We start from the raw sequence: 15,351 nt of genomic DNA on the forward strand, positions 1-15,351 counted from the left end.
TTTTAATATGAAATTGACGATCTTAACGAATCTGCATACATTTGTACATACATGCATATAAATAGCTTTACTCTAAAATTTATACACAAATATAAATAATTTATTACGCACAATTGGACAATATTTTATACCTTAAGAGGTATTTTTTCGGAACTCCTGAACAAAACAAATTAGTAGTATAACAACGAAATCCACATATTCTGAGCAGGTACTTACTAACTGCTCTTTGTGCACTCTATCGTTTAGATCAGACTTAATTCTCTAGACAGAGGTTGAAAAATTAACAAATCGCTAAACAAGCTTTACGGACAAGTCGCAAAATTTCAGAAATTTTGTTTTAGATCATTACCACATTATTGAAAATGTTGGTTGACGTGGCTATCCGACATTTTCGACGAGAAATACGTAACATAGAACGCAACTCGTTCCACCTATTCCAATCTATGTACACTCTTAATAAAATTTTAACCAAATTATAACCAGAGCGCACAAGTATACGACTCTACCGGATTGGTAATAGTCACAACCAGTTGGTTATAATACTCGGACAACCAGCATGGTTAAAATTATAACCACGGTGGACATAAAAATAACCTTGATGATTAAAGGATGCATGTATTTATGGTTATAACTTCTTAATCCATTGGTTATAGAAACAACCATGTCGGTTGTATTTATTTATTCATTCTGGTTATACGTATTACCAATTACACAGATATGCATGCACAATTTGGTTATAAACAATGCATTTGATGGTTATAAAATCTAGTTATAAAAATGTTTTATTTTATAATAATAATATAATACATGTATAATAACACATTTTATATTACATATCGTCGTACTAATTCTATAAAGACCGAAGTGCAGTCGATAGTTAATTTTAAAAAGACCGAAGTGCAGTCGATGCTTAATTTTAAAAAGACCGAACTACAGAAAAAAAATTCTAAAAAGACCTAAGTGCAAGCATGTATTTACTTATGGCTAAATCGCGCGATATGTGAAGAATCGTTCTGGCAAGATATAGCCATAAGTAAATACATGCTTGCACTTAGGTCTTTTTAGAATTTTTTTTCTGTAGTTCGGTCTTTTTAAAATTAATCATCGACTGCACTTCGGTCTTTTTAAAATTAACTATCGACTGCACTTCGGTCTTTATAGAATTAGTAGTAGAGCTTATAATATACATAATTGCTTAATTAAATATTACAATACAATATTTAACAACTTATTTAAATTTATAATAACATAAAAATTACTTTTCTAACATAGAAAATTAAATATGATGTCGAACAGATATAAAATTACCATTTACTTTACTATTTTGCATAGCTTCCATGCAATCATGTATTATCAAATCCTTAACATTAATGAGACAATAAATATCTTTCGAATATGTTATTTTATAGGAAAAAAAATGTCGGTCAAAGTATTCAACCTTCAAATCTTGAACAAGAAAATAACATGTCTTATCATTAGCTAATATTATATCTAAAATTATTCCAAATTTAGGAAAGACATTACCCATACCATAACATAGAACATAATTAACTTTGTAACAATAATTTCTAAAAATAATTTCATTTGTTGTATATACTTCTGTCTGCAAATCACATTTTTCAAACCCTGAGACATTTCTAAGCAATTCTATAATGTCAAATGAGTTTGAAAATTGAGTCAACTTTAAACAAAATATTTTGTCTGCTTTAAAATCGTTCATAGAAATCTCTCTAAACATTACAGAACTATATTGCTGATGACGCATTGCAAGGGAATAACAAATGTTTTTGAAATTTTTAATATTATTTGCCAATTGGGCAAAATAATTGTGTTTCCCTTCGAACCTCATTGTCCAAAGAGAAACTAAGGGGCCAGTTTGTCGTATCACATAAGAATAGTGACACATGAAATGATGTTTTGGAATCAAACGTAACTCTGGAAAAAGTTTCAAAAATAGTCTATGATGAACATAAACTAATTCATCAAGTCTAAGCAAAGTTGCTTCTGAAAATTTTCGACAAAAAACTAAACTTAAAATTTCTAAAAGTTGTAAAAGTAATTCCCAATATTTCTTTTGTTCGGTAGTAATAATTAAATCTCCCAAAATTGTGGGCAAGAACCTAATAAGGCACCATGCTTGTGCGGCTTTTTGCCCAATTTTGTTACCAACAGAATCTAATTTTACAGGACTTGGTTTATTTTTGGACTCGATATAACCAAAATTAAATGCCAAAATCCTTTGGTTAACAATATCTAAACAAAAACAATTTAAAGTAATTAACTTTTTGAGAACAATTTTGATTTCATATGGTACAACTCCCTCCAACAGATCGTGCATAATATCGACTGTTGGAGAGTCAATGAAATTAAAATATTGAAGTTCATTCAGAACACAAGGATGTTGAACTCCATAATTTTTTTGAGATAAATGCAATTCATAATTGTTTTTATCTCTAATTGTCATTTGAGAATGTTTTAAAATTATTTGCGCTTCATCCTTGCTTGTACAACATATTCTGCAATAATGATTAGCATTAAAAGATTCAGAAAACCCTAAAAGTGAGTTAGCTCCTAAATTGTCGAAAACTAATGTGCAAACGCTTCCTAAAACGTTTCCCAAACCTTGAACGTTAATCCCAACTCTTTCTAAAGTTTTTAAATCTGGAAGCAAAAATTTTAAAATTGAATTTATTCCGTATTTTTTAGCGTCTTCGGAATAAAATAGTGCTAGCAAATTTATTTTATTTAATTGAGAATTAAAGTAATCGGGGAAATTTCTCAAAATAAAATAAATTCCACCAATTTTATGGACCCCACGCTTTGAGCCAAGTGGATTGACCGTCTCAAAATCGTCATAAAATATTTGAATTTGTAAAGCATTTTGATGATGCGCAAACAATCTGTTATTTTTGAAAGATTGGGAATCACTAAAACTTGAAATTTGTCCAATTTTGTTTAAACTTTCTTCACAATTAAAGAATTTGAGATAAGCTGGGGTTGAGAGAATACTTTCTAAAGTTTTGAGGAGAGGTACATACATAAATGTATCGGCTACCATTACTTGATGCCTTTTGAAATTTCTAACTTTTTGCTCAACCCTACTCCCTAAAGTTATTTCAACTGGCAATAACATTTTGTCATTCTTTTCAAATAATTTTTGTCTTTGGTACGCGGATTTAACTTTCTCAAAAGCTTGTAACAAAGATTTTGTCTTGGTTGAAAAATTTTCAAACTCTTTTTCACAAAATGGTTTACTAATTTTTAAAACTATTTCCAAAGCTTCTAACTGTTCAAAATAAGGGTTTAGCTCATCTGCTCAACGAGTACATTTAGCGACTACTTTATTTAAGATCAAGTCATGTCGTATATAAGCAAGTACAATTAATGCATTCATAATGCATGCATAACCTAGCAGGTTAATAAACTGATGCAAATCCACCCATAATAGTTGGTGGTCTAATATTTGATGCTATGCACATAATTGACATACATCATTGGCAGATCATATCATGATTATTTTTAACACTAACATGGTATGCTTTAATTCCCTTACTATTAAATCAACAATTGAATTATTAATGCCGCTTGCTACTAAATTTGAACAAAATTCTCCTAATTGTTTAACTAATAAATTAATTCCTAGCTCAACAGAAAAATTTTCAGTTTCACAAGATTCGTCTACAACTACTTCATTCTGAAAATCCGGAATTTGTGAAACAATTTCTAAATCTAATCCTAAATTATTATTATTAATTTCATTTGCATTACTATCGTGAGATTTTATGTGACGCATATATCCACTCCAAGTATTAATTTGAGCATCACAATTTCTATAAGAGCAAATTTGACTTTTAAAATTTACCTCACTAAAATTATGAATATATTTAACATGATTTTGAAACTCTCTACTAATAATAATAAGTTTGCTACATATATTACAATTAAACATTTTAAATACTAATTAAAATATTGTTGCAGCTGGCAGAAAACTTGCTTCACTCTGGGTGGCAGTGGCGAATCCAAATCAAGTTTGTATACACAGGCTTGAAGAAACTTCCACAATCCTTTTAAGTTGTCGTCATATTCGATGCTAAATACAATGTGGGTCTTGAAGAGAGAGTCAATTGCTTCCGTTGAATTTTGTGCTGCTAGAGGAAGGATGTGTCCGTCGCAGTAAACGAAAAAGCTTGAGAGATTTTTCTTATTATCTCCAATGCAGATTAGACTTGGCTGAGTGATTTCTGGTTTCCAAGTGTCGAGGATTGATTGTAGAGGAGTATTAGTCTGCAATTGATTAAAATTCATTAGTTATTTTATAATCATGATTATTTAATTAACTTATCTTTACCTTATAAAATGATATAAGGCGGCCGGCCGCTTCATTCAATTTGCACCTTTTCCCCTTTCCTTTGCCTTGGACAGTAGGTGGAATGAGATGCAGCAACGCTAACAATGCACCGATGCCGCTGTCCCAATTTGCTGCAAAGAATAATAATTAATACAATATATTAGAAGAGAACTATATGCTTTTCATATTTCTTTAAATCTAATTAAAATAATAATTACAAAATTCTTCTGCCAAGAATTTTAAAAGGGCTGGCGCATGACTTATTTCCTTTGCTTTTTCAACAATTCCTTCTGAAAGGGCCGGCCAATTTTCCAAAAAACGATTGTCATCATTGGGATGCATCAATGTAAACTCGTGATTGATCTAAAATTATAAAAGAACAATTAAAAATCTATGAAATCATTTATTATTATAATTTGAAAATCATTAAAAAATACCATAAAATCACACTCTTTGAATTTTGGATAAATCTTCAAAAATAAATTGTCTCTTGTTGAACGCAAGTAATTTCTGTGGTCTAATGTTGCACCCATCAACTCCTTGATAAGACCTCCTCCGTCCTTTGTGCTTGCAGAATTCAAATCTTGAACTAACTTTTCATTAAATTCCGGGGATTCTGCTACAGCAGTTTTTGAAGTTTTTGAATGAGATCCCAAGGTTTTTATTTGAGATGACCTTTTACGATTTGGTTGCTCAGCATTCAATTTCTGATGAATGGCTCTTAAACGGGATTGGATTAGGCCAGACCGATTGACATCATCAAATAAAATATCCTAACGAAAATAAAACAAACAAGTTAATATTTATGATTAAAATTATGAAACATTCAAAGTTTTTAAAAAACTTACAATCCCTTCAGCTGACTGAGGATATCTCCAACAAGGGAGAATGTTTAATATTGATATAGCAAACAACCTTTGATCAGCTGTAGAGGGCGATGGCCTAAAAAGGTTTTAAAATTTATCATTAATATAAAAATGATGACAATAAAATTATTAATAAATAGTTTACCCTTTAATTTCTATCAATTTAGTCACAAAACAATTAATTAATATTGTTGATGATTGCTTGTTGACAAATCCTTTGGAATTGCACTCCGTGACCAAATTTTGCAATTCATGGTTGCTGTCGACTGTAGATTTTAAAATCTATAAATAAATAAATAATACTTCAATTTAAATCTTTTAAGGACTATTTTTTTAGTATACTTACCTGTGTGAAATCCAAATTTTGCCCAAAAGTCGTCAAACTGCTACAAGAATTAACTGAATCATTTTGACTGCCAACTAGAATGTTTATAAAGTATTTAAAAATTTACTAGAATAAATAAATAATGTTTAACTTATACTAATTTACCATGAGATGATATTCCAGGGTCAAGGTTAAAAGATAATGGAACCTCATTTTGAAATTCGTCTTTAATGATGAATTCCAAATTTGGTATTAGAACTAGATCTAAGAGCACCAAAAAAACATCTGCCTGGATTTCTGCCCCCTGGTCATCTTTCAAAATTACTTCAACGTCAGGTTCCAAATCGAATTTTGCTTTAACTGAAAGAAATATAAAATAATAAATTAATCATTTAAATTATAAATAAATAGTTGATAAACTTATTAATTGATATACTTACCTTCTAATAAAAATTCGGAATAATTTCCGTTAGAAATTAGAACCTTTTTTCCACGAGTCAAATTGGAAACACGAACTAATTTTGACATTTTTGACGATGCGAGTAAAAAGTAAAGTGAATCAGCGCCACTTGCGTAGCGTCAAATAAACACTGCATATAACCAATAGGTTATAAATCATACAAATGATGCACATAATTATAACCATACGTAATTTTCATTATAACTAAATTAAAATTCATTTGATTCACCTTTGGTTATGCTTTGGTTGTAATAAAATATTATTTATTGGTTATAATCATAACCATTGTGTTTACAACTATAACCAACTTAGTTAAACTGCATATTACCAGAACGGTCATTATAGAATTTCTCTTTGGTTATAAATTGGTTACAATTTTATTTACATTTTGGTTAAAGGCCTGATAACCTGTAGCTTGGTTATACGAGTTATTAGAAATTTATAACCGAATTATTAAGAGTGTACTGGGATGAGAAAGCTGAATTAATAAAATCTATGCCTGTCAACCATCCAAAATACAAACATTTCCGACGATTTGCCTACATTTGTCCGGTAATCGTCATTCCGCTGCTGACCTGGAGATGCTTCACTTTCTACACAAATCCTGGAAATGAGGACCTATTCGCTGTCCTAGCTACACATATGGCACTCGCCTTAACAGTGGTCATTATTCCTTACGGATCGTTCGCAATAAGTCCACGAGGGTTGAAAAAATTCATTCATTGCTGCAATGCAACAATCCAGATTGGCAAGAGATTTAACAGTAAGATTCACAATGGAACACAGCGAGGTGTTCACTAAATTAACTCTTCTGTACGTTCCCCCCTAAAGGGGACGTTCGTAAACTTTGTTGACAAGACAAGAGGGGTGGGTGGTCAGGGCCTAATTATGCATATCGTGCCTATATGATGCTTGATAAAAGGGGTTGAGTGGGTGTGAAAAAAATTGTGTTATGAAGTTTACGAACGTCCCCATACCGAGCTGAGCAAAATTTAGCAAAGGGTTGCCCAGGTCTTTTTTCTGTGAAGAAAGTTCGGCGAAAATCACCCGCATATAACGCCCGGTTTTCGTTCACAAATAATATGACAATAACTTTAATTTAAATAGCCTTATATACTCGATTAACATATTCAAGGATAACGACATACATATGTAATTAATTCCTTTTTCATACATATATGTATAGTGTCAATTCCTGCCCAGCTAAACCTACAAGGGAAGAAGTCTATCAACCAAGCCATATCAGCAATCACCACCACGGCTGATGTATTCTTCCTCCTAATTGACTACATTTTCCCTCTTCTCATCGTTTTCACCTGCTTCACAAAATACTCTCCGGCATACACCTTACTTCGATCGATATACAACTTTGAGCAGGACGGGGGACTATTCACTGCGACAATTCAAATCGGTAGCGGCATAGCCATCAGCTTCGCGGCTATGATAACCTTATCGGGGTGCACTCTATGCGTAATCATTACAGGGTTTGGACTAATCGTTCTCTATCTGTGGACACTTTTCATCATTCCGCAAGATGAGGAAACAAAGGCACGAAAAATTTTGATCCCCCCTTATTTTTTTGACAGAATTTTGATCCATAACAGTCTGAAAATCATGGCCATATTTCATATCGAACTATGCCGAGCATTCGTCATTAGTCGCTTGCACCATTTGTGTGCTGTTGTAGTGTCGTCTGGGTGTTTGTATTATATTTTGGTATCATCTACGAGGGGTGGTGAGTCAGTTTTTCTGGTTACGGCGACAAGCCTGATAATCATCGGAGTAATGACGTTCGTTGAATTGTTTGCGATTTACTTCATGTCGAACGCGGTAACAACTTCGAAGCAGTTCCTTCATAGGGTGGGGTATATCTATGGAACGCACAAGTATGCGGCAAGGGTGCTGAAGGGATTACTGCCGAATTCGATGAATTTAGAATTTATTACTTCATTGTGCACACTGGTGAATGGGATAGAAATGAATTATTTTCTGAACTATGTGGAAAGAGTGACGGATAATGCGATCACACTGCTTTTCGCGAGTAAGTAAATAGTTTCTTAGAAATGTAAGGATGGTAATAGGTGGAAATTTTGTATGACCATGTTATCAACCTCTTGACGGCGAAATATGCATAAATTACCCTAAATTTCTTTGGTTTCTTTGTGGAAAAATTGATGGTAAAAAGTGTTTTTTTTTCGACATCTTTCTTCTCTAATTTTGGAACTTTACTTTTATGTTAAAAAGTGGATTTTTCGTGTTTTTTCGCCAAAGCTCAAAAATTGGAAACTGTTGGAAATTGGAAATTTTAATTTGTATGAAATCAACATTGTACCGAAGGGAAATTTTGGTAGTACGATAGAGATTTAAAATTTTATTAAATAAATATTTGCACAATTTTTCCTAATTAACTTTAAATCAATGCTGAACAATAATTGTAGCCAAATTTAACAATGTATGTAAATAAGTGACTAAATATAAATATTTATATCTCCCTACTCTCTGCATTAGTTCGGAAGGGATTCTTATTTAATATTTCTGTCACCCCTTTCTGTGCAACCGCCATCGTGGCCGCGTTCAAGTTAGAGTTTGTCACCTTGGGCATCACACTCGCATCGATGACTCGCAACTTGTTAATCCCATTAACCCTGAAAAAATGAAACAAGTTCCATTAAAATTTGCCGATTTGTTAAAGTATGAATGCCTGTAACCCTAAAGATTCACGGCGAGTTTGGCGAAAAAAAATCGCCAATGTGGCAAAAATAAATTGGCGAAAATAGTGTCACATTTGACGAAAAAGCAAAAATCCATGGTTCTGCGTGAAACATCATTTTCACAAAATTCTCACTTTTGCCAAGACACATTTGACCTAAAGTAGTGCAAAATGAGTGAACTTTGGTTTCGCCAAATGCGATTATTTTATGGTGAAAGTTTTCGCCAAACTGACTTTCGTTTAAGATCCCGAGTATAATTCCAAAAAACAATACTGAATTTTGGCATTTAAAATTCCCGAAAAAAAACTTACTGCATTTTCGAATTAACCACCGCCATGGGATCACTGTCCTTCCCCATCTTACAAGTTCCCGACCAATGCCACTGCGTGCCCCCCAACCTTTGAAGGGTACACTTCCACTGATCCGCCGACCTCCTGGGCAATCCCCGACAAGCCTGGGGAATAAAAGACTCGTCCAACTTGTACCCGCCCGATTTGAAGGCTTGTGTCCCCTCCATAATCTGAATGGCAAGATTAATCCCCTCGATAAGTGCGTCCATGTCGGTCGGATCACTAAAATACTTGAAATTGCTGAGGCCCAATTTCCCATTCGCAGTTTCCCCGGCGAGATAGGCGGTCGTATTGAAGAGGAATTCACCCACGCTTTTTGGGCGGGATAAACTGCACTCCCAAACAGCACCACCTGGATTTGATTCGATGAAGGGTTGGTCAATCATTTGGACTTGGAGGTCTCCCCAGTCTCCTTCGCCGTCCGCTTTAGCGCGCGCGGAAACCGCGAAGGCTTGAGTTCTGCGCTGATGAGCGAGGTAGCCTTGGCGATTATTTGGATTGCTTTGGAATTTTTTGAGTTCCTCTTCGAAATTGGGGTCGCGATAGGTGGGGTCGTTTCGGCGGAAGGTGAGGACAAGCATGACGTGATCCCAAAGGTTTTTACCGACGCCGGGCATATTTTTCTTGACGGGAATCTAGAAAAGGGGGGTTGGGAAAGGTGAGATTTTTAGAAAAATAGTTAGAAGATTGTTTAGCAGTGTTAAAAAATTGAGAGTATTCAAAATTTATTTGCATCCTCAGGATCTTAAAATTCTTTACGAAGAAGAAAGAAGGGGTCAAGCTACTTTAAATCGTAACCTTAGCAACACGATTTTTGATGAAAAATTATACGACGTTTGAAAAATCTCGTAACCGTCATAATTTACTTTACGATACGAAGAACACTAATGATAGTAAGAAATATTGAAAACCGTCTCTATTTTTTAGTACAAGGGTTCGAAACTGTGGAACAATTTTTGTCTCATTGTTCCCAAAATCTTTTTTGTTGCATTTATGAGTTTTTTCAAATAAATGCTTTGTTTCTTACTTTAGCAGCCTGAAGGACATCTGCTGGCCCGATGCCAGATTTGGTTAGGAGGATGGGGGACCCAAATGCCCCCGCGGAAACAATAACTTCTCTCTTGGCATGAGCAATACATGGGATTCCGTGACGAGTATAAGCAACTCCGTAAGCGTTGTTGTTGTTATCAATCAAAATCTGTGGATTTATAAGTGTTTATAAATTTCTTTTAGTATTTTAGTTACTCACTCATTACTGCTGAGAGTGTACTTGGAAAAAATATTATTAAAAAGGTTCGGAAGAGATACCTTGTGGGCTTGTGAATACTTGTGAATTGTGGGTTGCCAAAGAACCTTCTTCTTAACAAAGGCGTCATAAGTGGACTCCCTCAACCCATTGCGAAGGGAAACCGATTGAGCAGTAAATGCTAAAAAAAATAAAAATATTTTCAGCGTAATTTTAATTATTTACTTTAAGTGTACGCGGAAGGCGTGGGGACATCATGGGGCATTGATCACTTACAAGGTGTTTGATGGGCGTTCGGATCACTAAAGTTGTACCCAAGTTCCTTTGCAGCCTTACTCCAGTTTTCCAAAAAGTCGGGAACATCCACGTCCACCCTGAGGGGTCCGATTTGTCCGTAATACTCTAAAAAAAGTAAATATTTTATTAATTTAAAAATTTTAAGGATTTACTTAATTTTAACTTTTTAATTGTGCTGCTTACCGAAGCGTTGCCGCTCGTTGACCAGTTGCCCCACGAAATTTTCTGAATCTTTGAAATGCTTCAACATATTTTTATAATCCCAAGTCTGGTCACCGAGCAGTTTCGCCCAGTAGTCAAAATCCAGCGGAGAACCCCGGTTGTACACGTTCGAATTGTGGGAACCTGAACCACCCAGCATTCGACCGGCGTGGACAGTGGCAATCTGCAATAAAAATCAAGTCAAGGGAATATAATGAAGTAACACAATAGCGATTGAAATTTATTTTAAAATGACCTCCCATAATTATGTACTTTTTGACCTTTGACCTTTGGTTGGCCAGAGGTCAGAAATATTGAACGCGTTAAATTTGTGGAGAAGTGTTTTCTTAAATGACCTCGAACCTGCGTTGGTCGATTTTTAACTGTGTGCCAAATTTTAACTCGATTAAAAGAGTTTGATATCGAGACAATATAGTAGACAGATTTCAGACAAAACGAGTGCATAAGCCCCAGACTTGGGTTAAAAGTAATATTTGGAAATTTTGCCCAATTTTTTTTAAAGATCTTGCAAATAAAATGATTTTTTGAAAAATTAAAAGTTTCTGAAATCCTATTCAACTTCTTGAAAAAACAATTTAACTTACCCCATTATCATCCAACGCGGAGGTTGATTGCGGTATCGACTTGTAGATTTCATTGATTGCGGGATTTGTTCTCATATCGTAAGACTGGATGGACCCGATATACGCGGGATAAATGGAGGGAGGTGGGTCGCCCCCCATTTCGAGTAAGAGGACGCTAAATCTATTCGATAATCTGCCCGCGACAATGTTTCCCGCCGTTCCAGCCCCAACTTTAAAAATAAATAAAATTCGGTTCAATATTTAACCTCATTTTGATCAAGTTCGTCACCTTTGTGAATTTCAAAATATAAGAGACCAAATTGTACCGAACAAATTAGGAGTTCTCAAAATCTAAGCTTTTCTTCGGTACTTTGGGCAAAAGTCGGTGATAAAAAGTTGATTTTTTGTCATTTTTCTTCCCATAATTTTGGATTTTTCTCTATACCGATCAATGTTAAAAAGTAGACTTTTCTACTACATCAAAAACCTCAGAAATTGGAAACTTTTTGATAAATATTTTGTCTTTCATAGGAAATTTAATTGGCTGCTATCAGATTATAGTTATGAAATCAATATCGTATTCAAGTGAGATTTTTTTTAAGAAAATTATGACAATTTAGGATTATTTTTTCCCAAATTTCAAATCATTCCAAAATTATTTTACCCACTTACCCACAATAAAATCATACTCTTCAATTTTCGGTAGTCCTTGCAGGGGTTCGAGTTCTTTTAGCGTGGCGGCCAAATCGCGTTGTCTGTAGAACTCCGCATATTCTTGAATGATCGTGGGTAACCCCAAAAATGCGAAGGTGGTTAAATCCATGATTAACTAATTTTCGGAGCTAATCCTGGTCCGCTCTCTGGTTCGGGATTAACTGTGCCAGTGGCGGAATTAACAGCAAATTTTTATTGAGTTTTCCCCGCCCTTCATTTATAATTACATAAATGTTCCGTTATTTACACACCTGGCGTCTGAGATACAATCACCCATTAAACAACTTTAATGGCACTAAACTGCAATAATTGATTGATCTGACTGATTTATTACAATAGAACAATCACTTCTGGAACTATATAACGGTAATTTTACTGCGCAGGATGAGGCTGGACAGCAATTTGTATGATTTACGTTTAGGTAAATTTATCCTTGTTGGCGGAAAAAAGCTTGTTCCCTGAAAAAAGGTGTTTAATGTCAGGTATAACTTTCCTAAATAAATAGATCAATGGAAAGATTTTAAACTTTTATGTATGTAAATGTATTTTCTCACTTATGTAAAACGTCTATATGTACATGTGTTCAACCAGACAGCTACTTAAGGCACGTGGACAAATAAAAAGCCGGAGGTTGAGATGTCAATAAATTATTATAATTGTAGGTTAAATTCCAGACATTGCAAAATTTTGAAGCTATTACAAGTAATTTAAATGGCCAGACCACATGCACAAATATGCTTTGAATGTCAAGGATTTTTCTCAAAATTTAAATATGTTTTACAAAGATTTATACACTTATACAGACCATTGTAAGATGGGAACGCCACCAATGGGTTTTTTGGGTTGGATTTTTTTGTTAAAAATATGTACAGACTAGCCTATAAGCCCGTCTTAAGGACGGTCCAAATTTAGGGTCCTAAACGAACCAACCAAATCATAGGATCAACGAAGTAAATATGTAACTGGCGCGAATTTTGTTAACGGAATTTTGTTAACGTGGCCAAGGAATTTGTTAACGTTGCTAAGGCATTTTTTAACGTTGCTAAGGAATTTTTTAGACATTGCTAAGGAATTTTTTTAACGTTGCTAAGGAATTTTTTGAACATTGTCAAAGAATTTTTTTAACGTTGCTAAGGAGTTTTTTTAACGTTGCTAAGGAATTTTTTTAACGTTGCTAAGGAATTTTTTTAACGTTGCTAAGGAATTTTTTAACGTTGCTAAGGAATTTTTTTAACGTTTCTAAGGAATTTTTTTAACGTTGCTAAGGAATTTTTTTAACGTTGCCAAGGAATTTTTTTAACGTTGCTAAGGAATTTTTTAAACATTGTGAAGGAATTTTTCTAACATTGCTAATAAGTTTTTTTAACGTTGCTAAGGAATTTTTCAAACATTGTCAAGGAATTTTTTAAGCTTGCTAAGGACTTTTTTTAACGTTGCTAAGGAATTTTTTTAACGTTGCTAAGGAATTTCTTTAACGTTGCTAAGGAATTTTTTAACGTTGCTAAGGAATTTTTTTAACATTGCTATGGAATTTTTTTAACGTTGCTAAGGAATTTTTTAACGTTGCTAAGGAATTTTTTAAACATTGTCAAGGAATTTTTCTAACGTTGCTAATAAGTTTTTTAACGTTGCTAAGGAATTTTTTTAACGTTGCTAAGGAATTTTTTAAACCTTGCTAAGGAATTGTTTTAACGTTGCTAAGGAATTTTTTAACTTTGCTACATAGGAATTTTAGGATTTTATTTTTATTTTATTTTACTTGGGTAGGGAGAATTTTTCAGGTAGCTAACGAATACTTTCAGGATTCTTTAAACCTAAATCATAACAGAAATCACAACCTAAATCGTAACCGAAATCACGACCGTAATCATAACCGAAATCATAACCGGAATCATAACCGAAATCATAACCTAAATCATAACCGAAATCATAACATAAATCATAACCGAAATTATAACCCAAATCATAACCGAAATCATAACCTAAATCATAACCGAAATCATAACCGAAATCATAACCGAAATCATAACCGAATTCATAACCTAAATCATAACCGAAATCATAACATAAATCATAACCGAAATCATAACCGAATTCATAACCTAAATCATAACCGAAATCATAACATAAATCATAACCGAAATTATAACCCAAATCATAACCGAAATCATAACCTAAATCATAACCGAAATCATAACCTAAATCATAACCGAAATCATAACCGAAATCATAACCGAATTCATAACCCAAATCATAACCGAAATCATAACCTAAATCATAACCGAAATCATAACCGAAATCATAACCGAAATCATAACCTAAATCATAACCGAAATCATAACCTAAATCATAACCGAAATCATAACATAAATCATAACCGAAATTATAACCCAAATCATAACCGAAATCATAACCTAAATCATAACCGAAATCATAACCGAAATCATAACCGAAATCATAATCGAATTCATAACCTAAATCATAACCGAAATCATAACATAAATCATAACCGAAATTATAACCCAAATCATAACCGAAATCATAACCTAAATCATAACCGAAATCATAACCTAAATCATAACCGAAATCATAACCGAAATCATAACCGAATTCATAACCTAAATCATAACCGAATTCATAACCTAAATCATAACCGAAATCATAACATAAATCATAACCGAAATTATAACCCAAATCATAACCGAAATCATAACCTAAATCATAACCGAAATCATAACCGAAATCATAACCGAAATCATAACCTAAATCATAACCGAAATCATAACCTAAATCATAACCGAAATTATAACCCAAATCATAACCGAAATCATAACCTAAATCATAACCGAAATCATAACCGAGATCATAACCGAAATCATAACCGAAATCATAACCGAAATCATAACCGAATTTATAACCTAAATCATAACCGAAATCATAACCGAAATCATAACCGAAATTATAACCGAAATCATAACCGAAATTATAACCTAAATCATAACCAATCATAACCGATATCATGACCGAAATCATAACCCTTCTCTGATTGGAGGATCCATAATTTCAACAGCCAATCAGAATACAGGGATGTCACGGAAAATTCCAAGGGACGGACTTTTTGGAAATTATAATATAGATATGCAAATGTGTGTGTGTTTCCACGTAGACAAAAGGGTAACATTATTTTTAAGTGGGTAGAAAATTTTCACGTTTGAGGGCAGAGGATTTTTAACCTTTTCCCAGGACGAA

General features: G+C 33.6%; 2 protein-coding genes across 2 annotated transcripts; both read right to left on the bottom strand.

Moving 5' to 3' along the window:
* Positions 1-4,273: 4,273 nt before the first annotated feature.
* On the bottom strand, positions 4,274-6,457 carry LOC118439316. Its single transcript, XM_035860552.1, has 8 exons — positions 5,980-6,457; positions 5,705-5,899; positions 5,561-5,634; positions 5,360-5,496; positions 5,197-5,290; positions 4,786-5,121; positions 4,567-4,711; positions 4,274-4,479 (listed from the first exon to the last, which is right to left on the bottom strand). Exons 1-8 carry the CDS (start codon positions 6,065-6,067, stop codon positions 4,334-4,336), a joined length of 1,215 nt encoding a protein of 404 aa, XP_035716445.1. The 5' UTR covers positions 6,068-6,457; the 3' UTR covers positions 4,274-4,333.
* Positions 6,458-8,341: 1,884 nt separating this feature from the next.
* On the bottom strand, positions 8,342-12,275 carry LOC110860774 (oxygen-dependent choline dehydrogenase). The gene is made up of 8 exons (XM_022109872.2): positions 12,061-12,275; positions 11,410-11,618; positions 10,787-10,988; positions 10,583-10,708; positions 10,369-10,487; positions 10,088-10,258; positions 9,022-9,695; positions 8,342-8,644 (listed from the first exon to the last, which is right to left on the bottom strand). The coding sequence occupies exons 1-8, from the start codon at positions 12,209-12,211 to the stop codon at positions 8,482-8,484; spliced, it is 1,815 nt and encodes a 604-aa protein (XP_021965564.1). The 5' UTR covers positions 12,212-12,275; the 3' UTR covers positions 8,342-8,481.
* Positions 12,276-15,351: the final 3,076 nt, after the last annotated feature.

This window comes from Folsomia candida, unplaced genomic scaffold (assembly GCF_002217175.1).
Source record: "Folsomia candida strain VU population unplaced genomic scaffold, ASM221717v1 Fcan01_Sc034, whole genome shotgun sequence".
In the NCBI taxonomy this organism is placed as follows: Eukaryota; Metazoa; Arthropoda; class Collembola; order Entomobryomorpha; family Isotomidae; genus Folsomia; species Folsomia candida.

Bases quoted from the DNA above. Each gene is read 5' to 3' on its own strand.
- LOC110860774 (XM_022109872.2), bottom strand. From the start codon at position 12,211: ATGGATTTAACCACCTTCGCATTTTTGGGGTTACCCACGATCATTCAA. The intron at 11,619-12,060 runs GTAAGTGGGTAA...TTATTTTTAAAG, and splicing joins AGAGTATGATTTTATTGTGG to TTGGGGCTGGAACGGCGGGA. The intron at 8,645-9,021 runs GTAAGTTTTTTT...TCATTTTTTCAG, and splicing joins GTGGTTAATTCGAAAATGCA to GGTTAATGGGATTAACAAGT.
- LOC118439316 (XM_035860552.1), bottom strand. From the start codon at position 6,067: ATGTCAAAATTAGTTCGTGTTTCCAATTTGACTCGTGGAAAAAAGGTT. The intron at 5,497-5,560 runs GTAAGTATACTA...ATTTATTTATAG, and splicing joins AAAATTTGGATTTCACACAG to ATTTTAAAATCTACAGTCGA. The intron at 4,480-4,566 runs GTAATTATTATT...TATTCTTTGCAG, and splicing joins ATTCTTGGCAGAAGAATTTT to CAAATTGGGACAGCGGCATC.